Raw genomic sequence first — 24904 nt, 5'->3', positions numbered from 1 at the left:
AGACAGGACAGCAGGGTGGGGTTTCACTCTCATTCTGCACTCGGGTGGGAGTGGTTGCAGTTCCCAAGGCCACTCTTGGCCTCTCTTCCAGCAGCCATGGCGAGAGGGCTGGGCAGGAGCTGAGGGCTGGGCTGTGGTCAAAGCAGGCTTTTGAGGCAGGAGGGTAGTACAGTCCCTCACAGAAGGGCCTGAGGGGGCAAACTGCCGTGTCCCCTGGATGGGGGGGTGTCCAGAAGGATGGAAACTTACCTGTTTTCAAGGGGAGAAGGGGAAAGGGTGCTTTCCTCAGGCTGCCCTTTCCACCCACAGCCTGTGCTGTGATGGCTGAACTACTGTTCACACAAAAAGCCACCTGACAGCGCCTCGAAGACACCCTGCTACACTTTGCTTAGAGCCAGTGGAGACAGCCCACCCCAGGACCCCCAAGGACACTATCACTTGAGACAGCCCTGAGGGCACCCCCATCCCATCTTCCCACTTGAACCCAGGACCTTCCCAGGTAGGGCCAGAGCAGAGCCAGCACTGACCTATTGGTTACGGCACAACTGGAAACAGAAGTTGAGTGTCTAGGAGAAAATGCCTTCACTTACTGCCTGACTCATCAAGCACAGATGGCCCCACTCTGTTGGTCTGTGAGGTAAACAGGGTAGATCATATTTTAGAAATATTAACCTACCCTCTCCCCCTTGGACAGCAGATCTGCAGTGTCCATTATCACACGGGAGGGGGTGACACAGCAGAAGCCCAGTCTTGGCTTTGGAATTTCAAAAGCCTGACTCAACAGGGTAGGTAGCAAGAACGCAAGACATGTACAATGGATTTGGAAGACTATATGATGGGTTAAAGAAAAAGGCCCCCTCTTTCCCTACTGTGTAAAGATTCCACAGGCTGCTGGGTATTGGGGAAGCAAAGAGACTGTAGACATTTGTGGGGGAGTCCTCAGAAAAGGACCCTGACAAGGGAGCTGTGTCTGAAGTGAGAAGGGAGTATGACAAATACCCTAGAAAGGTTTGGAGATGATAAGGGTAGAAGGGCCCTGGGCCCCATGTTTCCTGTGTAGAGGCTGGGAAAGCAGCAAAACACAGGGTAGACCAGACCACTTGCTGTCTGTCCCAGCAGATGGGCTTGGGATAGCCCCACAGAGCTTCCTAAAGTCCAGAGGGGTGCAGGGCCAGGAGCTAGAATGTCCCTATGCCCCAGGAGCAGGCAGGCCCAAAGAAGCTTCGTGGTAGGGAGTGAGGGAGCACCTACCAGGGGCCATGCCAAGTGACGACCACATGGGAATGGGGATGTTTCAGTAGGTGCTGGCATGGGTGGATGATGATGGCTGAGGAACAAAGTCTTACACCACTTAAAGCCTCCCCCCATCACCGAACTTAACCCCAAGAATAGGTGGGAGGGGAACCCCAAATTGGCTGAGACTAATTTCTACAACCTGGTAAAATGGAGTTCATAATAGAAATTACATTTAGTGTTAGAAAAATTAAGTTACGTTTCTTGCAGATTAGAGTTTGTGGACTGAGTTGTACCCACTATGTAAGTAACTAACATTTTCTTTAGAGTTTTGCTGTAAATAAAAGATGAAAAAGAAATTTCGGTGGAATAACACTCCACAAGCAAAAGAAACGCCACTTGCAGTGTTTGTCAATTACAGATTTTCCTTCGGGTGTCACTGAATTCAGAAAGGACAGGGATCTTGCCGCAGGTTCAGATCAAATGACCATAGCATTTTCTGAGTGAAAGTTATAAAATCTAAGTTCACGGGCTGTTCTTTTTCTTTTTGTTTTCTCGATGGTTCATCCTCAGTGATCCAAACACAGGCCCTCCCTGGGGACTGAGAACACTGCTTGCTGGTGAGAGTTAAGGATGAGAAAGGAGGGAAGACCTCTCCAACAGGCAGCTCTACAAAACTGCTGCTCTGCGGGGACCCGTAGGAAGCCCTGAAATGCAGTGCTGGGGGAGCAGGAGGGCAGTGGCAAAGTTGTGAGTAATCGCTAGGGCAGTTTCCATAGGGGAAGCACACCTGGGACCCCCAGGAGCTGGGGGCATGGGTGCCAGGTAGTCCAGAAGCCGAGGAATCCAGAACCCCTTCCTGAACCCGTGGACTGAGGGCTCCCCACCCCACCGGGGCCAGGTAGGGGGAGAGAAGTGTGGGTGGCACAAATCAGTCAGCCCTGGGGTAATCCTAGTGCCTCTGGTTCAGAGAGCTCCAGGCTTGACTCAGTTGTTCTTAATTTCATCATTCCATGGTGGACCAGGCATTCCTGAGGGCTTCTGGGAGCACAGGCAGGGCAGGGCAATTGGGGAGGGCTGCAGAAGCCTGTGAGGGAAAGAGAAAGGAAGATTAAATAGGGAGGGGAGGTTGCCTTTCCAATAGGGGAACCTCAGTCTTGCCATCCTTGCTAAGCAGGTGGAATCTGCACCTCCACCCTCTGCAAACCCCTAGCAAAGGTGCTACCAGGAAAGAGCCTGAGATCATGTCAAACTGACTGCAATGAGTACTTAGAGAGAAGCTCTCTCCTTTCAGCCTTAGTTCTTACCGAGTGTGGAAATTCCATTCAGCCCAGGTTTAGTAACTGGCTTCCTTCCAGTGGAAGTCCAAGCAGGCGGGAATTGACTTGTGAAAGGGCAGATCAATCTCCTGGGAGTCCCTGAAGTCACATCACTGCCTTGCCTTTACTCCAGCCCCCGTCCATCCCTCTTATGAGGGCCTCCATCACCTCAGCTGAGAATGGGACAAAGCAGTGGCCCCGCAGTGAGTCCTGACACTTGGAGTTTTCACGAGGCTGCTCAGCTCTGAACTGGGCCACTCCCATCCTCAGGGGGGCCCCAATCTGAGATCTGGGTGCCCGGGGAGACTGAGGGGCTGGAGCTGAGGTCAATGGTCCAGGGCAGAGCCTACCTGAACAAGAGCCGAACCAGCAAATGGGGGGTCAGGGGAGGTGAAGGCCAAGTCCCCGGCTCCCTTCGCTGGCTTCCGGGTGTGGAAGGTGGCCTAAGAGTGAAGACTCTGATGTTCTCATGCCCCGAGGGCGTCAATGCCAGAAGGGCTCAGCACCAGAGCCTGAAGGATGTCGGAGAGGGACACCACACCCAGGAGGTGCTGGGTCTCATCCACGAGCACCAGCCGGTGCACCTGTGGGTGCACAGAGGCTCAGTGAGGGGGCAGCGCCATGTGGCTACGGCAGCCAATGAGGTTGGCACTAAGAATTAGGGGCGGGGGCTTCCCTGGTGGTGCAGTGGTTGAGAGTCCGCCTGCCGATGCAGGGAACACAGGTTCATGCCCCGGTCCGGGAAGTTCCCACATGCCACGGAGCGGCTGGGCCCGTGAGCCATGGCCGCTGAGCCTGCGCGTCCGGAGCCTGTGCTCCGCAACGGGAGAGGCCACAACAGTGAGAGGCCCGCACACCGCAAAAAAAAAAAAAAAAAAAAAAGAATTAGGGGCAAACAATTTAACATAACTGTGGGGGCAAGAGAGTGCCTCCTAGAAACCAGTTAGCGGTGGCTCTGCCTGTCCTAGGGTGGTCAGCTGGCTGCGGCCCTTGGGCGAGGGCCCCAACAACAGGACCAGTCACCGGCCAGTGTGGACACCAAGAGCTTGGCCATGAGATGGGAGGACAGGGCAGGTGCCCGATGGATAGGGCTAGCTGAAGCTGCTCATGAGAAGGACTGGGCCCCATGTGTTGGGAGCATGTACGAAGGGGTGTGGGTACCTGCTCCCGGACAATCCGGTCGATGACTTCCCCCAAGGTCTCGTGGGGCTGGCAGGAAATGACTTTCTCCAGACACAGTGTCCTCTGCCTCAGTGCTTCTCCCACACTCACATCCAGGTGGTTGTATGTTTGTTGGGCTGCCAGGTGCTGGGCAGGAGGGAGAACTGCTCTTCATCAGCCCTCGGCCAGGCTCCAGCCCCACAGATAGCTCCCTTTATACACTTGTAAAGGCCCCCCTGGTCCACAGACACCCCCCCATCGATCCCACCACCTCAGCCTCCCTGTGGCACCCCCAGCTCCCCTCCATCCCCCCAGAGACACTTACAATCACATCAAAGCGGGAGTAGAGGCCCACAACCTGTCCTGCAGGGATTGGGGGGCCGGGGAGGAAGGTGGGAGAAAGGGGAGAGGCTCAGGTCAGAACCAGGATGCTGTGTAGGAGCCTGGGGCGGGCGTGCGGAGTGAACTCCTCGACATGCTCCCCACCCCCAGGCTACTGGCTTTATAAGGGGGTAGCAGGTTGCCACCACCCTGAACCCACAGATCAAACAGTGTCGCAGAGACACCTGACATCATGCCTCCCGATGTGACAAAATAGGAGTACATGGCATCGCCTCTGAAAGAGTCTAGCCTCAATGTATAGCCTGGGGACTTCCCGGGTGGTGCAGTGGTTGAGAGTCCGCCTGCCAATGCAGGGGACACAGGTTCAAGCCCCGGTCCGGGAAGATCCCACATGCCGCGGAGCAACTAAGCCCGTGCCCCACAACTACTGAGCCATGTGCCACAACTACTGAAGCCTGTGCGCCGAGAGCCCATGCTCTGCAACAAGAGAAGCCACCACAATAAGAAGTCCGCGCACCACAACGAAGAGTAGCCCCCACTCGCTGCAACTAGAGAAAGCCCGTGCGCAGCAACAAAAACCCAACAGGGCCAAAAATAAATTTTAAAAAAAAGGGGGCTTCCTTGGTGGCGCAGTGGTTGAGAGTCCGCCTGCCAATGCAGGGGACACGGGTTCGTGCCCCGGTCCGGGAAGATCCCACATGCCGCGGAGCGGCTGGGCCCGTGAGCCATGGCCGCTGAGCCTGCGCGTCCAGAGCCTGTGCTCCGCAACGGGAGAGGCCACAACAGTGAGAGGCCCGCGTACCGCAAAAAAAAAAAGTATAGCCTGAATCTGATCGAGACTTTAGAACTAATTTCCAGTTTACAGGAAACACAGGAAGAGAGGAACAATGTACAGGCCAACTGCAGAAGACAGAAAAGAATCTCTGGAAGTGGGACGTTCTACAGGACAATAGACCCAGGCTTCTCATCATCAATGTCATGAAAATTAAGTGGTGAGGGAACTGTTCTAGATTAAAAGAGACTTAAGGGACAAAAGAAGCAAATTCAAAGCATAGACCTTAATTGGATCTTGAGTTGAACAAATCAACTATTAAAAAAAAGATATTCTTAGGGAAAATGGGGAATTGGAATTAGGATTGAATATTAGATAACATTAATAAATTATTCATAATTTTGTTAGGTGATGTAGGAAACATGCTTATTTTAAGATATTCAGATGAAGTGTTAAGGGGTGAAATGACATGATTCTATAATATAATTTACTTTAAATTACTTCAGTGAAAAAAAAAAAGAACTGGTTAATGGCAATGTGTTAACAGTAGTTAATCCGGGTGGATAGGTGGAGTTTGTTATAGAGTTTTTTCTACCATTTTCATACATTTGAAAATTTTCATAACCAAAAAATAGATTAAAACACTTCTTGATATTCAGCTTCATTATGGTGATTTTTAACTTTGAAGCAGTTTACAGCCATGGCTCCTTTAACCCTTTTTCAGAGCAAGAAATTGAGGTCTGGCTCAGAGAGGCTAAGTAACTGATCCAAGGCTCAAAGCAGGCAGAGGCATGTAGCCCTGACTCCATCCTGGGCCGCGAGCTGATGTCACATAGACCCCTGCTACCCCCAGTCCCACCCCAGCCAGAGCCCCCATCTTGGGTGTAGGTACCAGCTTCGTTGACCACAGGCAGTGCAGACACGCGCCGGTCCACAAAGATGTCCAGTGCGGTCAGGATGGGTGCCGTTTCTAGCACCATGGCCAAGTCTCGGAACGTGCCAATGCCCACATCTTGGATGGTGCAGGAGAGGAAGGAGGGCCCGGGCAGCAGGGTGCCCTGCTTGGGTTGGGGCCAGGTAGGAATAAGGGTGGAGTAGCCCCCAGAGGGCTCCCAGCTGCTCCCTCCCCAATCCCTAGGGCTGAAGACTTCTCTGCCCCTCGGGTCTCCCCCTGAGGCTGTGCCCAGGCTCACAAAGATGTGCAGGAACTTGAGCAGCCGCTTGTGTGTGAGGATGTGGAGCACAGTGCCTGAGACTGGGTCCAGGACCGGCAGGCGGTGGATCCGGTTCTTGATGAGGGTATAGACGGCTTCGAACAGGCTGCAGAAGTGGGAGCAGTGAGGCTGGGGCAGCCTGGGGAGAGATGCTCTTCATCCCAGCCCCCGGAAAGCAGGACAGGGTGCCAAGGCTGCCTTGTCCGCAGTTTGCCCACGGTGAGCCCGTGAGTTCAGAACTGAGGAGCTGGGGAAGGGGTCTGTGCAGGGCAAGGAGGCCCAAGTGGGTGGCTGGGGACGCTTACCTGTCACTGGGAGAGATGGAGACCAGAGGCTTGAAGGAGCCTTGAAGGTAGATCTCTGCAGGAAAAACTGGAGTCAGGGCAAGGGAACTGGCCACCCTGCCTCACCCAGCAGCCCCCAGCCCCTCGGGCCCCCCGGGCTCCCTATTGCCTTTTCCCTGCTCCCCTCAGGAAATCCCCACCGCCCATCCTCTGCCCGAGGTCCTTAGCCCTACCCTCACCCTCACACCCTCTGCCCCATTGCAGGCCCCTTTGTCCGCTCACCCCTCCAGGTCTCAATCTTATGTTCTTCAATCTCATAGATCTGGACCTAGAACATCAACAGAACTCCTGAAGTCAGACTTGGGCCCCCTGAACTCCCTCCACCCCAGCACAGATGGGTGCCGCCAGAACCCCCAGCCTGCTTCCTCACCAGGGGGGACCTGTAATAGCGGTGCAGCACCAAGATGAAGTCTGTGATGGTCAGCATCCCTGCGGGGGGGAACAGGGGTCAGCCTGGGCCTTGGGGTGGAAGGCAGGCTGAGGGCTCAGCCCCCCTGCCCCACCTGGCCAGTGTCCTCGGACTGAGACAAAAGTGGGGTTTCGGAAAGAGGAGAGTAGGGCAGCTCCTCCCGTGCTTGAGAAATGGGGTTCTCCCTTTTATGCTTCCCCTGTCATTTCTCTCCTTTCCTCCCCGTTTTTTCTTTTCTCCGCATTTCTTCCTCTTCCTTTTCTCTTTTCCTACTTAGCACCTATGACATGGGACCATGGGGTGGTAGAGCTGGAGGGGTCAGCTGGTCACAGCTGTCCCACAGATGGGGTCTCCCAGCTGGCACAGTTCCCCCACGCCAGGCCCCTGCTCAGCTCAAGCCTGTGGTGTGTCAGAGCTCAGCCCCAGAAGCGCCCCACAAGTTCCCCCCTTTCCCTTCCCCGCCACCTCTGCCTCCCCAGCCCCTTCTCACCCACAAAGCTCTGCTTCTTGCTGTCCCACAGAGGTGCCGCCCGGACGCCATTGGCCACCAGGGCGAAGAAGGCCTTCTTGATCTGAGCGCCGGGGAGAACAGTCGAGGGTGAGTTGCTCACTGCCCCTCAGAGTCCCCTGTCCCAACCGGGGTCCTTCCACAGGGCCTTCTCCCGGGCCCTCCACTGCACGAGGCTGCCTGCTACTCGACATGACCCTTGTCGGCACATTTGTTACAGAGATAAGGCTGCTGGTGGCCAGAGGCACTGAGGTGACCCCTTATCAGGCATACCAGGGTGTAGGAAACTAACTCAGTGTTTCTACACCAAAGTCATATGTGTACAGATACACACAGGATAGTTTTTTGCTAATCTAAGTACTAGAGGTGTAATTATTTATATGATATGTACGAGATATTTTTTTCTAAATAAATTTTACATGGACTCATTTTGCCTTCATCCTAAACGATATTATCTATACAGGCTGGTTGTATTTTTCTAATACATATCAAAATAAATACAAAACTGCTAAATTAAATATATTTGTCTATATACTGCTAGAGTCAAATAGTAAACTGTGGATCCTGCATATACCCTGCTCCTTCTCTACACTCCACACTGCTCTCCTATACGCGGCGAGAAGAAAGGGATCAGGTGTTTCGTAGCCTAGCCTACTGGAAGAGTGGAGACCAGAGTTCATCCTATTTTTCTCTTTTCAAGAGTTCCCCGCTCTTTGTCCTAAGCCACCCTGCAATGTTTTCCATACAATTCAGGGTGTGCAAAATGCTCCCTCTCATCTTGGGTTAGCCCAGGAGTCCTCTGAAACTTGTAGGGTAAAGCAGGCCTTCCTATCCCCATTTTAGGGATGAGCGAAGCACAAAGACCTACCCCCAAACCCTATAGATACTGAGTTGCAGAGCTGGGATGACAATTAGGGGGTGTACACAGAGAGGAAAAGCCCTCCTCCGCTGGTCTCCATGGTGCTAAGAAGGAATTCTGGAAGGGGCTTGTAGCGGGGCAGGGCTGGCAGGGCATCCTGGGGGCTATGAGGATGGAGGTGGGGCGGAGCTGTGGCCTCACCTGCAGCATGGTGTCGAAGATGACCATCTTGGAGCTGGTTGCCATGGCATCGTAGCAGGTGTGCTCCTGCATGAAGTGCATGTAGACCTGGGCTCCTGGCTTCCGCAGCTCATCGTCCCAGCACAGCCTGGGTAACGGTGCCTGCGGGGACGGGCATGGGGCCGGCCTCTCTTCCACCAGGCCGAGCTCATTGCCCCAGGCTGCTGTCGCCGAGAACTCTATGCCCAGATCCAGATCATCTGTGCTGGAGCCGGAGGCTGAGGCTGCACAGTCAGCAGGGAGGATGTCCCGCTCTGCTGTGGGGGAGCCCACCCCAGCCAAGGGAGCAGCTGGGGTCCAGGGTGTGGCCTTGGGGAATGGGGCCTCCAGCCCGGTGGACTCAGCAGCTGGCCTGGACTGGACACCTGTTCGGGGGAAGAGGACAGTAACTCCATCTGCCAAAGCACTTTCTCATCCGCTGTCTCCGTTCATCTTCACAGCAGCCTTGGGAAGCCTGGATGATGAGGCCCCCACTTTGCAGGTGAGAGAGCTGAGTCTCAGAGAGTCACACAGGATGGTGGCTCTGTCCTGAGTTGGCCATGCTGGGCCCCTGGGTCAGCAATGCACTTGTCCTCTCCCATGTGGGGAGACTGAGGCCACACGATGTCATGTGTCTGTGTTATGGGGAGATCCAGGGCAGAGCTTGGCCCCAGGATCGGGGACTTCCCCCTGCCCCCAGTCCCTTCTCGCCAGAACTGGCCTTGGCCTCACCTTCCCCCAGGCCTGGCGGCTCCCCTTCCTCTGCATCCTCCTGCCTTGTCCATCTCGAGGCCTTGGTCCCCTGTTCCCCATGGCTTCTTTCTGAGCTGGTGGTCATGGCTGGTGACGGCCATGAAGTGCTTTCTCCTTGCTCTAGGAAGCTCATCTCTGGAAGGGGGAATGGGGCCTGTCTGGTTACGGGGGAGTAACACAATAAAATCAATTAACATGTTATGAGCGATAATATTTAATATTTGCAAGCTTCCAAAGGGCTTTTCCACCAACTTGTTTCTCATTCAAACCTCATAGCAATCTTATAAGGGAGGCATTATCATCCCTATTTCACTAACAAGGGACCTGAGATCAGAGAGGTTAGCAATTTGCCACATACCACACAGCTAGTAAGTGATAAAGTCAGGAGGGTCCAAATCTTCAGACTCTAGATCCCCCCTTTCTTCTTCCGAAAGAGGAAGGAGTTGGGGTAAAAGGCGGAAGAAGAAACAAAGGGGAACAGAGAAGGGAAAGGAGAGGAGGACAAAAGCCAGACTAGTAGAGTGGGGGAGATTGGGGGCCTAGAGACATGGGAGAAAAGGAAGCGGGAGAAGAGGCTGGGCCCAGGGGGAGGGGCAGCCGCACCTACCTTGGTGCTCAGGTCCCACGAGACTGCTCCAGGAGGGCGTCTGCGGGGAGAAGAATGTCTGAAGGGGTGGGGAAAATGCCCTACACTCTGAACCAAAGGGAGCTCAGGTCCCACCACACACACACGCCACAAACACACACACACAAACACCCGCCTCACAAACACACATAAACACACACAACCTACCCAAACACTTATACGCACTCAGAAAACCACATAATCAACACTTCCCAGACACGCACAGAACCACATAGACTCACACAAAGAATATACACATGCAGACACCCTCATGCTCACATACAGAGAAAATCCTGGCCCACACGCACGCACACGCGCACACATTCACGCGGTGGTGCGCTCTCGGCCCTCCGGCCTCAGAGGCTCCGGCTCCTGCCACCCCACCCCGGCGCGGGACCCGGTACCCTGCGCAGCGCGTCCTCCGGCGCCGGCGGGCTCCAGGAGCAAGTGCGCAGCACTATTCTGGGCCCGGCCCCTGGCACCCTGCCCTCCCGGATTGGGTTCTCTCTGATTGGGTGTCGGGCAGTGGGAAGGAAGGGGTCCAGCCGGGAAACCTGCGGGCTGGCGGGGAGGGGTGGGGCGCGTGTGGACTCTCCATGCCTGGTCCTGGGCTGCCTCCTGGGTTTCCGGGGACAGGGGAGAAGGACCCCGCTGTGAGGGCACTGGGGTGGGAGGAGGTGAACTGTCAGTGTCCTGGGTTTCTTCTCTGAGGGCCTCTCTCATCTTTGTCAGGCGCCAAAGGAGGGAAAACAGAGGCGGGTTGAGCTGAACTCTGTTCCTTTTACAACTTCGGTCGTGGGTGGTGCTAGAGTTAGAAAGGGCAAGTTGCAGCTGGGAGGCTGGGGATAAGAGGTTTGTGGGTGGTCCCGGGAGAGTGGCCAATGTGTGTCCAGATGTCTCCATTTGAGTCCCAGGGTCCCGTCCCTCTCTTTGGCGGAGGAGTTGGAACTGGATGGTTAGGGCAGGTGGGGAGTTGTGAGAATCGCCTTGAAGGAGTGAGGTGGGCTTGCACTTGTCTACAGTGTGAGAGACACCTATTTCTTTTTCTTTTTCTTTTTCTTTTTTTTGCTTTTTTTATCCAACCATTTATTCTTCAAACAATTAAGTACCCACAGAAGCTAGGCGCTGCCTTTTGGGAAGCTCCCAGTCCTAAAGTTCAGAGGAATTTAATATAGGAAGAGACCCTAGGGATCATCAGGTCCAGTGTCCTCAAAGCAAGAATCCCTTCAGAGACACCTATTTCTACCTGTGGAGGTACATCCAGGTGTGCAGAAGCCCCAGGCCCCCCATCCCGCTGTGTGTGCTGTCCCTACATCTCCTGGTGCCAACAGGATCCCAGCCGGCTCTGGTGGCTGCCCACCCCCCTTCCTTGGCATTCCTGGGGCCTGAGTCAATATCCAAGTCAGGAATGCTGACCCAGCTGCTCCAGCTCCTCTCTCTGCCCCTCCCTTCCTCTCCTCCTTCCAGCCTCTTCCATCCCAGGCTCGCCGTGGAGTGGACAGACAGTAATGGGTTATTGGATTTCTCGCTGATTCAGTGAACGTATTTCCCATTATCCCTCAAAGCCCCTGTACTGCTTATGGGAACTGAGGAGGAGAGCACAGCAGGGAAGGGGCTTTGCCTTCCATGTGTCTTGAGTAGTACTGGGGGCGGGTGCAGCTCTCCTTCTGCAGGGTCCCTGTGGCCTGTTACTGTCTGGTCCCAGATGATGGAATATCAAAGGCACAGCCAATGGGACACTTCAAATGGGGGAAGGATCACATGGACCATCCCTGGAGATATGCGGTGCCTCATACCCGAAAAACCCCACCCCCTTATGCTCTGGACCACCTTCACAGCCAAGCCGGATACAGAACAGGTCCAGCTCACACCACTGCCTTCTCCTGCAATAACCCATTCTCCCCTCCACCTCAGATATGTTCCACCTACAGGACCAGTAACAGGGGCTCCTCTTTAAACAAAGTCCCCCTTGATTGCATCACCCTCATTGCATTGATCTCCTTATAGCCACGTTCTGTGTGCATATCTCACTGTACACTGGGCTGACACTCACCTTTACATTCACATGTAAATGCCTTCTATCTCTTGGTGAACAGTGGGCACCTTGATGACCAAACTATGTTGGCTGGATGTGATGGAAAATCTGTTTTGGGGTCAGATGGACCTGATTAAAATTCATGCTCTGCCATTTGACCTTGGAAAGCATTGCTTGTTTTTTCTGCGCCTGTTTCCACGAATCTAAAATGAGGATAAAAACAGTCTGTGTCAGAGACCGCCAGTGGCCTCCCAATATCTATCTCTCTCTTCTTCCTTTAGTAATAGAATCACTTGAATTTTAGCTGGAATAGCTGCCTAAATTCCCAACCCTTGCAGTTAAATATAGCCTTGTGACTTAATTTGGCCAATGTGAGTGGTAGCGATGTAAGCAACTTTCAGGTCATGACTTAAAAGAAAGAGGCATGAGTTCCCCTCTTCCTTTTCCCCTTCTGATGGCTGGAATGCTAATGTGATGGCAGAAGCTAGGGGAGGTTATGTCATAGCCAAGATGGAAAATGCTTGTTAAAGTTTTCAGAGTCACCCTACCAGGTTTAGATTGTCTATAGACTGTTCCATGAGAGAAATAAACTTCCTTGTTTAAGTCATTCTTAAATTGAGTCTTTGTTACAGCAATCAAACATGTATCCTAACTAATGCAAAAGTTGGCATCTGGAAGTTGCACTGCTTTAAAAGCCTAAAACAAGTGGCATTGGTTTGGAAATTGGACTGCAGGTAGCAAAGAAAACTATTGTACACTGGTAATCTGGTGACCATTGCTATGATACAGCAAAACGTATGGCATATCTGTCATCTATGATGCCTTGAAATGTCATCATATGCTAACAGAGCCTGTAACTCACGGAAACTAACGTGTATTGGCTTCTGCTTGCTGCTACTAGTAAAGTCCCACAAGAGAAATGCACTCAGGCAGTGAGTTGTAAACGGTGGTTTGAAAGAGGCAACCTTAGCAAGGGCTGTACCTGTGGTCCCAAATCTTTCTCAAGCACACCCTGTTCTGTAGACACTGAAAGCCAGCCCAGTGGGCAGAATAGGGAAGTTCTCTTCGCAGCCAAGCATATTTTTTCGGACGACCTCAAGGTAGCCACGAGCAGTTTGAGAGAAAACAGGAAGAACACCAAGTCCAGAGTATTCAAGCATAAAAATGGTGAGACAGTTGGCTGTGGTTACACAAATATGAAATAAATCAGAAGTCTTGGGAGATTTTGAGGGTGTTACATTGGCAAAGAAACTACAAACCTGGGCAGCAAAGACTGGTTTGACCCCCCCAGTTGTCCCTAGCCCCCCAAATCTGCACCAGCAGAAGGAGGACTGTGAAAGTTGTAACATCTGCAAGGACAGCGTGGTCTCAAGTGCAGCCACAGGGGATGCCGGGTGAGAAATAACTTCCCAGGAGGCAATGCCAGAGACCATGAAGGAGAGTAGACAGTTTCCCAGAACTGGGGATGAGCTGCCCCAGAACTTACTCCACTGCGGGGAAGCAGCATTGCAATTCCTGTCCAACTAGATTCGGTGACTGTTAAAGATCAGGTAACGGCCATTCTTTCCTGTTCTGAAGTTTATCCTGTTCCTCCTCCACTGTTATCTCAGGGAGGGGGAGGGCCAGATTACATGCCTTTTGGTTCACAGGGCTCTAGACTCTGAGGACCCATCCACACCTAGGCCCTCAGAGATCCTGGGCTCTCAGCTGGAGCTGTGTCCAGATGGAACTCTGCCTGGCCTCCCTCTGAAGGGTGCTAAATGTGTTCTCTGTGAGGGGTGGCCAGGCGGTGGGCTCTGGCAGAGCAACACCTATTCTCCCCTTCTTCTTCCTCTGCTAGGAACTCCTCACAATTTTAACGAAGTGCAGGATTATATTTCCCAGTTTCCTCTGCAGATAGCATGGCCACGTGACTAAGCGTGGCCAATGGGATCTGCCCAGCAATGTTATATGCAACCTTTAAGGGTGCCCTTAGGAGGAAAGGGCAGATTTTCCTCCTCCTACCGACTGGAATTATGATATGGTGGTGGGAGCCGGATCAGCTGTTTGAACCCAATGGTGGAAGAGGCAGGTTGAAAATAATAGAATCTCCTCCATTCCCCATCTCTGGACTGTTATGTGATAAAGAGAAATAAACTTCTATCTTGTTTAAGCCACTGACCCATCGACTCATGCATCTACTAATGCCATCTTACTAATGCATTTACATCGTGGGATCGGGGTAGGGTTAGAAATTACAAGTGTATATAATGCTGCTTCACATTTATGCAGTGCTGAATATCTACTAGACGCTGCAAAACACATTGTGTGCAGGATCCCATGTAATCCCTCACAACCCTATGTGGTCAATTCTTTTATTATGATGATGCTACAGGTCAGAAGGTCAAGGCACAAAGGGATAAAGTAACTTGATCAAAATCTCAAAGCTAGTGAGATGAAGTCCAGGGTCAGACCCAGTGTTTCTAGACTAGCACCACTCTCAGCCACTAAGCTTAATGTAAATGAAGCACAGGCCTGGCATGTAATATATGCTCAGTAAGTGTTTACTATAATTATTACCTCGCCACCTGGTCCCAGTCTCCCTAACCCTCCAGCTACAAGGTTCTGAAAGCAGGCAGGCTGGAGGGTGGGGTGGGAGCTCTGAGGCTCCAGTAGTCACCTCATGGTGGCATCAAGGTTGGGATGGAGGAGGGCTCAGCTGGGGCAGACACCAGTGCTGCACAGCACTGAAATCATAGTGATTTTCCAGTTGTAAAAAAGGAGCTCCTACACCTGCTCTTGTGGCCAGCCCAGCCCCACCCATCCTCTTCAGCAGGGTGAATCAGCAGAAGGCACTGGCTTTTGTTGGGAAATAAATACTCTTTGAGTGTTAGAGTTTTGTCTCTGGTCATGGTATAATATTTCTTGAAACCCTACATCTCGGCTCACTCTCAAAACTGGGTGTAATAAGGACACTGCCCTCTGAACCTAGGGTGAATTTGGCTGCCATCTCTGGATAGCTGATTTGTCTAGGACATGGGGCCGGGATCCTGTTTAAGTGTTATTTTTATATCAGTAGGAGTTAAGCAGCTTGAGGAAGCCAAGAGAGTAGCCTGGATGAGACCATTACTGATAAATCGCAAATGGGGTCCCCTGTGCCAGAGTGGTTGGCGGGCTGTGAGAGCAGCCTTCATGCCAGCCACCCAGTCTCCAGCTCCTGTCCTGTCTGTGTGGCTAAAACCTAGCAGCATCTATGCCAGTGTCCTAAAGACATGGACAGCACCAACACCTTGTTACTGCAGTTTGGTCTGCCCCACGGGCCCCATTACTGAGCCTTTTTCTGTCAGCTGCTGGAGACTGAAGTGGACAGATGATGCTTTTGTCTACCCAGGATCCATTTCACCCCTCTTTTGGCAACCTCCCAAGTTTTCTTTCAGGGAACCACATTTTCTCCAATCTCAGAGCACCTGATTTTCAGAGGAGCTTAACCATGGATTCCAGGAAGTATACATCTGACTCAGACTTAGCCAATGAGCACATCAAATTCCCCTGGTCACAGTGAGGGAGGTATTGACCGAATTAGCCCAATCGGGGTGAACCCTGGGACTTTTGCTGCCGACAATGGGAACTCTTTTCCACTGGATTTGGAGCTGTGAGGATTTAAGTGTGGAGATTCTGCTACCATGCAGAGTGGAGCTGCTTGAGAATGAAGATAAAACAGAGGGCAAAAGAACCACAGTATGATGAGAAAGACCAGATCTTCCTGACATTCATTGAGCCCCTGGATCACACGGTACCTGAAGACCTTACACTAGGTTTTTTCTGTTACATTAACCAATAGAATCCTTTTTTGTTTAATGCAGTTTTTTTATAGTTCCTTTTTAAAATTATTTATTTATTTGTTTGTTTATTTAGGCTGCACTGGATCTTCACTGTGGCGCACAGGCTTCTTTAGCTGTGGCATACAGGGTCTAGAGCGCAAGGGCTCAGTAGTCGCAGTGCACGGGCTTAGTTGCGGTATGTGGGATCTTAGTTCCCTGACCAAGGGTTGAAACTGGGCCCCCTGCATTGGGAGCGTGGAATCTTAACCACTGGACCACCAGGGAAGTCCCTGTTTAATGCAGTGTGAATTGAGTCTTCTCAATTTTCACCTACAGCTGAAAGAGCTCCCATACCAGAGTTAACAAAGAAACAAGACCAAGACACTTACAAAAGCTTCTGGGCATGATGTTCATACATTGCATCTTCCCAAGAAAAAGTGCACATTTGAAAATGCAATCAGAGTAGTCAACAGGGTGTTGGGGGACAGAAGATAAAAAGATACTTTGATAAAATACAGTAAAAGAAGAATTGGAATGGGACAAAGTTAGTGAAGGAAGGCCTCCTAAAGAAGGTGAGTTTGGATATGGAAATAATAATCATGACAACAGCAACTATTTGCTGAACCCTAACTATGTACTAGGCACCAGGTTAAACAGTTTACATATGTGGTCGTAAAATATTTTGAAATAATCCAAATTGAGGGGTACTTCTTTCTACCCTCTAGCCCTTTTCTCATTCAAGTTAGAGTTTCCTTGTTTATGGTCTCAAGGAAGAAATGATACAATGTAAAGAAGAGCTCTTCTGGCTTTTGAGTTTCAAAAGTGAGGTCTTTGGGGAGGAAAGGTAATACCTTTGGCTTAAAGAAAAGATTTGAGAGCTTTGGCAGGCTAGGTTATTCAGAAAACATATTCCACTAAAAACAATTTAAAATGTTGAATAAGATATAAAGAGCATCTTCTTAAAAGCACGGAAAAGACAAGACAGTAAAGACTAGGCCCAAGTGAAAGGAAAATAGGCACACAGTGAAGTTAGTGAGAAAGAAGTGGCTTTGCTCTAAGCCATCTGCCAATTCTAGCAAGAGCCATATGGGATTATGGAGGCCAAGGACCCATACAAGTTGGGAGTACGATAGGAGATCCCATCTATAAAAAACTGGTATTTCAAAGGACCACATCCTCGGAGTAAATATAATCCAGAAGCACACTAGCTCTCACATAGATTTACAGTCAATGCTTTCCTCATCTGAATGGTTCAGAGAGTGTCAAAGTTTGAACTTGGTTTAAGGTGGTAAGGTCAGTAATCACCCCAGGGCCTGGCAGAAGCAAGCAACAAATGTTCCCTGGAAAAATGTTATCTCTTCCAAAGCCACAAGTTATTCCAACAACATCCAGCACATAGTTGAAAATAATTAGATATGCAAGAAAACTAGGAACTGTGAACAAGAGCCAGCAGAAAATACACATAACAGGGATAAACCCATAAGAAATTCAGAAACTGGAATTATCAGACACTTTATTTATAACAAATGCTTCTTATGTTTAATGAAATAGGAGATGAGTTTGAAAAGGCATGGAGCAAATGGGAAACTATAAAAAGCATCAGAACACAGTTTTCTAAAAAAGCAAATAGAACTTCTAGAAATGAATGAAGAATACAGAAGTGAAAGGAAAAACTTAATAAATGAATTTAACAACAGATGAAACACAGCTGAAGAGAAAACTGAATGTTAGGTTAGAAGTTACCCAGAGTGTAATACAGAAAGTTTAAAAATATGCAAAAATACGTATGAAAGAGAATGAGAGATGTGGAGGTTAAGTAGAAAAGCCTAAAACATATTTAAATAGAGTCTCAGAAGGAGAGTAGAGAGAGAATGGGGTAGAAATGCTATCTGAAGAGATTAGTTGATATTTTCTGGAACTGGTAAACAATAACAATCCCTAGATTCGAAAAGCCTATGAATCCCCAGGAGGATAAGTGAAAGAAACCCACACATAGAAACATCATAGTGAACTGCAGAAAACCAAAGAGAAAAAAATGGAAAGTAACAGAAAAAAAGATCACTTTCAAAGAAATGACAGTCTAATAGCTGATTTCTCAGTAGATAATGGAAACCCAGAACTTAGTAGAGCATCTTCAGAGTGCTGAAAGAACGTAACTTCCAACTTATAATTTTACACACAGAGAAAATTTATAAGGAAGATAAAAAATTTTATTTTATGACAAACAAAAACAGAGAGTTCACCTCAGTAAAGGAAATTTTCTAAAGAATATGCTTCATAAAGAAAGTGATTCTACAAGTTAGATCTGAGAACTAAGAGGAATAAACAGCAAGGAAAGTGGTAAAAATGTAGATGAATCTAAATGAGTCATAACTGCAAAAAAAAAAAAAAAAACACCTTAAGAATTATAATGTCCTGTGAGGTTAGAATTAAAATGCTGCCAACCATAACATACAAACCAGGGGTGGTGAAAATGGAGTATTTAAAGTATTTGAAAATCCTTGTGTTATCTGGGAAGAGGAAAAATTTTGATTAACTTTAGATTTTGATATTTTAATCATGCATGCTGCAATGTCTAGAAAAGGCCCTAAAAGAATAGAAACACAGTTAGTAAATAAAAGAAGGAAGATGGGCTTCCCTGGTGGCGCAGTGGTTGAGAGTCCGCCTGCCGATGCAGGGGACACGGGTTCGTGCCCAGGTCTGGGAAGATCCCACATGCTGTGGAGCAGCTGGGCCCGTGAGCCATGGCTGCTGAGCCTGTGCGTCCAGAGCCTGTGCTCCACAACGGGAGAGGCCACAGCGGTGAGAGGCCCGCGTACCGCAAAAAAAAAAAAAAAAAAAAAAAAAAAAAAAAAAAAAAAAGAAGGAAGAAATGAGAGAGAAAGAAACAACAGAACAGATGAGACAAATAGAAAGCACAAAAGATTTCAGAGAATAAATATGAAATAGCGTGAGACTTCTTTAGCCCCAAGAGGATATGAAGATCTCTTGGTTTGGCAGGAAGAGAAGAGTTAGATGGGAAGCAAGAGTGAGCAGATGTGAGTCCCTGAGGAGGGGGAGTCTGCCCCTGCCTCCTCCCCCTGGCTGGTTTGTTTGGTATCTGAGAGCAGAGGTGGCCGCTGCCTCAATTCTTGGGTAAAATCCAAAGTAAAAAGTGTTATGTGGTGTGTGTGGGGAGATAGGCCCTTAGATCACTTTACAGAGTTTCCCCAAACCCAGCATGGTAAGGGAGCAGCATCCCTTGGATCCTAGCATCCAAGAGAATGCAGGAGGAGACCAAGCCTTTGAAAGTCCCATGACATTTTGTGCTCCCAAGAGTGGAACAGAAGTGGAGAGAGAAAGAGAGGATGAGAATGAGGAACAGCACAATAGCAACCTGTATGGCCCATCAACTAAGCACCAGATGGTGTGATGAATGCCTCAGTGGATGCCAAGTTGGACAGATGATGACTGAGAACCAAATACCTACTCTCACGCCCCAACCTCAGCCTTGCACAAGTACCCAGGAACTTAGACACAACCCCAGGGGAGTTGAGGAGACCCTGAATTCACTGAGATTAAATTCCTCAGAAGGCAGGCTGTAACAGTATCAGGCACAAGTAATAGAAAACTCAATTTGATTTGGTTTAAACAAGATGGAGATTTATTGGTTCACCTAACAGGGCGTCCAGGGGCAGGCTGGTCTTCCAGAGCCACTTTGATCCAGTGGCTCTGATCTACTTTCCCTTGATTGTCTTAGCTCTGCTTTCCCCTCCAGTGCCAGCTTCACGTTCTGAGGTAGCCGCAGAAGTTCTGGACTCCTTATCGATGCCCAGCAACATCCAGAGGAAAAGAGACAATCTTTTCCTGTACTTTTTTTTAAAGGGAAGGAAACACCTTCCTAAAGCCCTCGGCAAACTTCTCTTTGTATCTCATTAGCCCAAAATGAACCACGTCCTCATTCCAGAACCAGTCCCTGTCACCAGGGAAGCACGTTTAAGACGAATCAGGGCTCATCCTTGACTGAGGTCACTTCTCCCAGTGGCATGGCTGCTACAAAATAAGGAGGAATGGAATGGGTATCGCAGAACGACCACAACTACAGCCCTCCCCTTTAGTTGCCCAATATTCACACACACCCTCTGTGCTACGTTACACACAACTTCAGAAATGTCCATGCCTACCAAAATGCACTCATGCCCTTCTAAGAAAGATACCACCCAAACTTCATCCCATTATGTATCCAGGTGCAAACCCAGCATCTCTGGGGGTTGTGCAGGCCTCTCCATCAAGTCAGTTATGTGCACCTGGATTTAAAAGAAACCGGGTGGGGGAATGAGGTGATAGCTTCTTGTTATGTGCATTTGGAAAACTCTGAGCTTCCATGTCCTTGGGTATTCAATGAGAATAATAATGGCTGCTATGCAGGCTGTGATACCGATTTAAACTAAATAATGACAAAAATAAACCAATATGAGTTGTGTGTATTCATTTCTCCCCTGCTAATCATAATAAATGTGCTGCCTTTGCAGCTGATATGCCAAAATCCTGGAGCTCAAAGTGACGCACTTTAATTAGCAAAAGACCTGCTTTTTCCCCTGGGATTAACCCCCACCCCACCCCACCCGCAACTCCTTCTTGGAGTCTGTTCCATACACAGTCAGCTCTTCCGTGCTGGACTACAGTCCCACTGCCCTGCTGTCCTTTGCAGTTGCCACCCTCTCCATTGGCTGAGGCCCCCCCCCAACTGTCCACCCCACTGCCTGTGCCATTTCCTTACTCCTCTGACCACAGACCTCTGTGGCTTCTGTCTCTCTCTTTGGCCAACAGAAATTTTCCATCTACTTCAGATCAACTATTTCAAAATGGGCTCCCATAGTCGAAATTCTGGCCCCTAGTAATACCCTTCATTCCCTTGTATCAGAGCCATCTCCTTCCCAGAGTTTCAGGGTATGGAGTGCGGACTGAATTCTGGTCAGGTACAGCCTCACTTCCCACCTGGATTCACAGCATCCTCCAGCATCCCAGCCCTGCTGCCCAGTACAGCCTCCTCTACCAGATTTCTTTCACACACAGTGACTTTGCCTCCAGGCTCATTAGCTCGCTTGCTCTCCCCTAGACCTCCTTCCCAGTCTACCTTCTTCAGGAGGTCCCAGCCCACCAGCTGCACGTTTATTTATTTTTTAAATTAAAAAAATAATAATTTAGGGCTTCCCTGTTGGCGCAGTGGTTGAGAGTCCGCCTGCCGATGCAGGGGACACGGGTTCGTGCCCCGGTCCGGGAGGATCCCACATGCCGCGGAGCGGCTGGGCCCGTGAGCCATGGCCGCTGAGCCTGTGCGTCCGGAGCCTGTGCTCCGCAACGGGAGAGGCCACAGCAGTGAGAGGCCCGCGTACCGCAAAATAAATAAATAAATAAAAATAATCATAATTTATTATTTATTTGGCTGCGGTGGCTCTTAGTTGCGGCACACAGGATCTTCATTGTGGCATGTGGGATCTTTGGTTGCAGCATGTGGACTCGGTAGCTGTGGTGCACAGGCTTCTCTCTAGTTGTGGTGTGCCGTCTCCAGAGCGCGCAGGCTCAGTAGTTGTGGCGCACGGGCTTAGTTGCCCCGCGGCACGTGGGATCTTAGTCCCCTGTATTGGAAGGCGGATTCTTAACCACTGGACCACCAGGGAAAAGGTCAAGTTTTCTCCTGCAGAGCCCCTTGGTAGCATGCAGACTCCAGTGGACATCTGTCCTAAGCAGTCCTAGTTTACCTAGAGGCACAGAGGACATTTAAGGAGAGTCTGGGCCTCAACAGAATTTCTGCTCTGCCCAGACAACAGTGTCACACTTCCTGCGTAATTTTCAGCAAATCACTTACATTTTTGAGCCTTGATTTCTACATCTCTAAGATGGCTAAAGCAGCGCTGAGAGGGAAATTTATAATGCTAAATACTTAAAAAATGGGGAGGAGGAAGAGAGGAAAGATATTTTTAGCGATACAGAAAGATATTCAGGACACCTTGTTAAATGGGAAAAGCAAGATGCAGATGGTGTACATCGTATGTTAACTGCCTTTTATATAAGAAAGGGGACTGGAGTACACATTTTTATTTCTTGATTCTGCACAAAGAAACACTGGTAGGATACATGAAAAAATAAAAGTGGTTGCCCATGGGATTTGACAGGAGATGGGCTGGGGAACGGGGAGGTAAGAAAGTGGGGTACATGGGAACTAGGTGGGAGGAAGATTTCCATGCATATTTTGTAGTATTGCCCTGATTTTCTGAACCTTATAATGTGCTACCCATTCAAAAGAACAGAACAGTTTTGTTTTTTAAAATGTAAAGTGTAAAGATAAAAACAAACAAAATCATAATCTCCCCACCAGATAATCCCTGTTGACATTTAAAAAATAATAATAGGGCCTCCCTGGTGGCGCAGTGGTTGGGAGTCCGCCTGCCGATGCAGGGGATACGGGTTCGTGCCCCGGTCTGGGAGGATCCCATATGCCGCGGAGCGGCTGGGCCCGTGAGCCATGGCCGCTGGGCCTGCGCATCCGGAGCCTGTGCTCCGCAACGGGAGAGGCCACAACAGTGAGAGGCCCACATACCGCAAAAAGAAAAAAAAAATAAAATAAAATAAAAATAAAAAATAATAATATACAGACATTGTTAGAAAATTCCAAAGCAGTGTACAGAGGTATAAAATTGAAAAGTAAATCACCATTTCCCATTGCCCCAAAGGTAGTGCCTGTTAAGAGTTTCTTGTGTTTCCTTCCAGAAATTTACCCGTTTATAGGATTTATCCCAGTGCACTGTTATTGTTCTTTCTTTTTCTTTTTTTTTTTTTTTTTGGCTGCTCACACGGCTTATGGGATCTTAGTTGCCCCACCAAGGACTGGTCCCACCCGCCCCTCCCTGCCGCACCCCGCAGCCCTGTCAGTGGAAGCACGGAGTCCTAACCACTGGACCACCAGGGAATTCCCAGTTCTTATTTTCTTCATGAGCAGTATGTCTTGACCGCATCAGTACATACAGAGATCTTATATTTTATGGTAGTATTTGCTGTAATATAAGTAATTATTTCCCCATTAACATTTAGATTGTTTACAGCTTTTTAAAAAAACCCATTACCAGTGATATACTAGTGAGCTGTCTTATTTAAACATCTTAAAATTTTAATTTTTATAATTTGAACTTAGATGAGGTAAAAATGATGCATTTGAGTCTTCTGTAGAACATGATAGTTTTCCATGACGCTACCTATCTTTTCCTCAAGTATTTAAAAATATTGGGGTGGGGGCACTGGTGGAGAGACAGAGACAGACAGAGAGAGACTAATTGTCAACACCCACCCATTAATGAAGGCTCCTAAGGGAAAGCAGTGCTGGAATGCAATGCTGCGTTTGAATACAGACCCACTGGTTGGTCTCTAATTGCTATGAGCCCAGAGAGATAAAGTGCCCTGCCCAGAGCCAGGCTGGGACACCGCTCGCCCTGCACCCACACAGCGCTCTTTCTCCTGAGCAGCCTGTCCCTCCAGTCAGTCCCTTGGTTCCCCCATCTCTGTTGGCAGCTGTCACTGTTCCTGTCCCACTGTGACTCTCTCCGCCCTTTCCTGGGTGGTCTGGAGGTTGCCTGGAATCTGCTCCTTAGGGTCTGGGGCCCTCTGCTGGCATTGAGGAGTCACCATAATTGTTAAAGCACCGCCCGACCTGTAATGAATTTAGAGCTCGTTCATTCCCACCCCCAAAGTCATATGGGGAAACTGAGGCAGCAAGTGGGGAAGTGACTTGATCAAGAACACAAAGCAAATAAGCTCCTCGGACCTGAACTTGGGGCTTCTGACCCTTCTTCCAGCACTATTTCCAGCACACCGTCGTTGGAAGGAATGAAGGAGATGTAGGAGATGGCAGACTGGACGCCCAGGCTGGGAAAGTCCAGCTTCCACACATATCGTCAGGAGCTCCCTGTCAGGCAGGGGAGCTCTGGATTGGAAGGACTGAATGTTGAGCTGGACTTTTCCGCTGCGGTACTCTAGGGCAGTGACCCTACTGCCCGTTCTGGGATGCCTCATTTCTCCCATCAGAGCATGGATGGGTTTAATAATGCCCTAGGCATGGGCTGTGCTTCCCCAAACACCATCGTTTGTAGCTTCCTTCACAGATTTTGCCATATCCATGCACCACTCAGACTATAATTTACTTACTATTTTTCTTTAAATTGTTTCTCTCTCTCTCTTTTTTTTTTTTTTTTTTTTTTTGCAGTACGTGGGCCTCTCACTGTCGTGGCCTCTCCCGTTGTGGAGCACAGGCTCCGGACGCGCAGGCTCAGCGGCCATGGCTCACGGACCCAGCCAGAGTGGCATGTGGGATCTTCCCGGACCGGGGCACGAACCCGTGTCCCCTGCATCGGCAGTCGGACTCTCAACTACTGCGCCACCAGGGAGGCCCCTAAATTGTCTCATTTTAAACTTATAAGTCTGAGTGAATGCATCACCTTCCCCTGGGTAATGACCCATAGATGCACCTGGTTCCCTAGGAATTGTCTTTTAGTCCTTGTTGTCTTCATTTAGGGCAAGAAGACTTGATCCTCACCCTGAATTTGTCACTTAAAAAAACAACCATTACTAGGGAATGAGAATCTGGTATCTTTCAGATACTGACCTTGCTCTGAGTCTTCACTATGTTATTTAATCCTCATTACAGCTCTGTAGGAATATCTATTATCCTCATGAGAGATCAAGGCATACACAGGCTAGTTATTTGCCCAAGGTCTCACAGCTGGGAAATAGTTGGCTGAATTTGATTACACTCTACTTCTAAGACCAATTGATGTAAACTTGCTTGTCTTTTGAAATTAAAAGTAAAATGATGCAAAGTTAAGAGGTAATGACCAGGGCAGCGTCTGTGCTGTGGAGGGACTCACTGTGCAGGCGGAAGGCATATGACAGACAGCAGACATGTGAGTACAGTAGGGTAGGCCATGTGTAATAGAGGCACGGGCAAACTGCTACATCCCGGCATGTAGGAGTATAGGAAGATCAGACAAGGCGTGGGCTATAAGTCCCAGGGTTGGCGGTAGAGCGGGGAGATGGAGCGGGTAAGAGAAGCATTCCAGGCCCTGCTTTTCTGATGCCATGGCGAATGTCATTGACACTACTGGGTACTCTGTGGCCCCTTCTGATCACTTACAGTTCGTCCGGTAACATTTATCCATGGGAGACCTTCTTGATGGGGTGGCTCTGCCTGGGGCCTTCTCCTGGTGTAGTGCTGGACCACTATGTGATAGGCAATCAGGGTGGGAGTAAGGGTGCATGTAGAAGCACAAGCTGGACTCATA

General features: G+C 49.6%; 1 protein-coding gene across 1 annotated transcript; it reads right to left on the bottom strand.

The window, feature by feature from the left end:
• Positions 1-3019: 3019 nt before the first annotated feature.
• PRKAG3 (protein kinase AMP-activated non-catalytic subunit gamma 3) lies at positions 3020-10174 on the bottom strand. Its single transcript, XM_060106023.1, has 13 exons — positions 10163-10174; positions 9741-9780; positions 9113-9268; positions 8363-8766; positions 7285-7366; positions 6756-6814; positions 6608-6653; positions 6347-6401; positions 6021-6147; positions 5720-5885; positions 4039-4076; positions 3714-3860; positions 3020-3136 (listed from the first exon to the last, which is right to left on the bottom strand). The coding sequence occupies exons 3-13, from the start codon at positions 9264-9266 to the stop codon at positions 3020-3022; spliced, it is 1395 nt and encodes a 464-aa protein (XP_059962006.1). The 5' UTR covers positions 9267-9268; positions 9741-9780; positions 10163-10174.
• Positions 10175-24904: the final 14730 nt, after the last annotated feature.

The sequence above is a fragment of the Mesoplodon densirostris genome, chromosome 8, assembly GCF_025265405.1.
Source record: "Mesoplodon densirostris isolate mMesDen1 chromosome 8, mMesDen1 primary haplotype, whole genome shotgun sequence".
Lineage (NCBI taxonomy): Eukaryota > Metazoa > Chordata > Mammalia > Artiodactyla > Ziphiidae > Mesoplodon > Mesoplodon densirostris.
This window is presented reverse-complemented; position numbering and strand designations above follow the sequence as displayed.

Bases quoted from the DNA above. Each gene is read 5' to 3' on its own strand.
- PRKAG3 (XM_060106023.1), bottom strand. From the start codon at position 9,266: ATGAGCTTCCTAGAGCAAGGAGAAAGCACTTCATGGCCGTCACCAGCC. The intron at 7,367-8,362 runs GTGAGGCCACAG...CCCGGCGCTCAG, and splicing joins TCTTCGACACCATGCTGCAG to ATCAAGAAGGCCTTCTTCGC. The intron at 6,402-6,607 runs GTGAGCGGACAA...TTTTTCCTGCAG, and splicing joins TAAGATTGAGACCTGGAGGG to AGATCTACCTTCAAGGCTCC.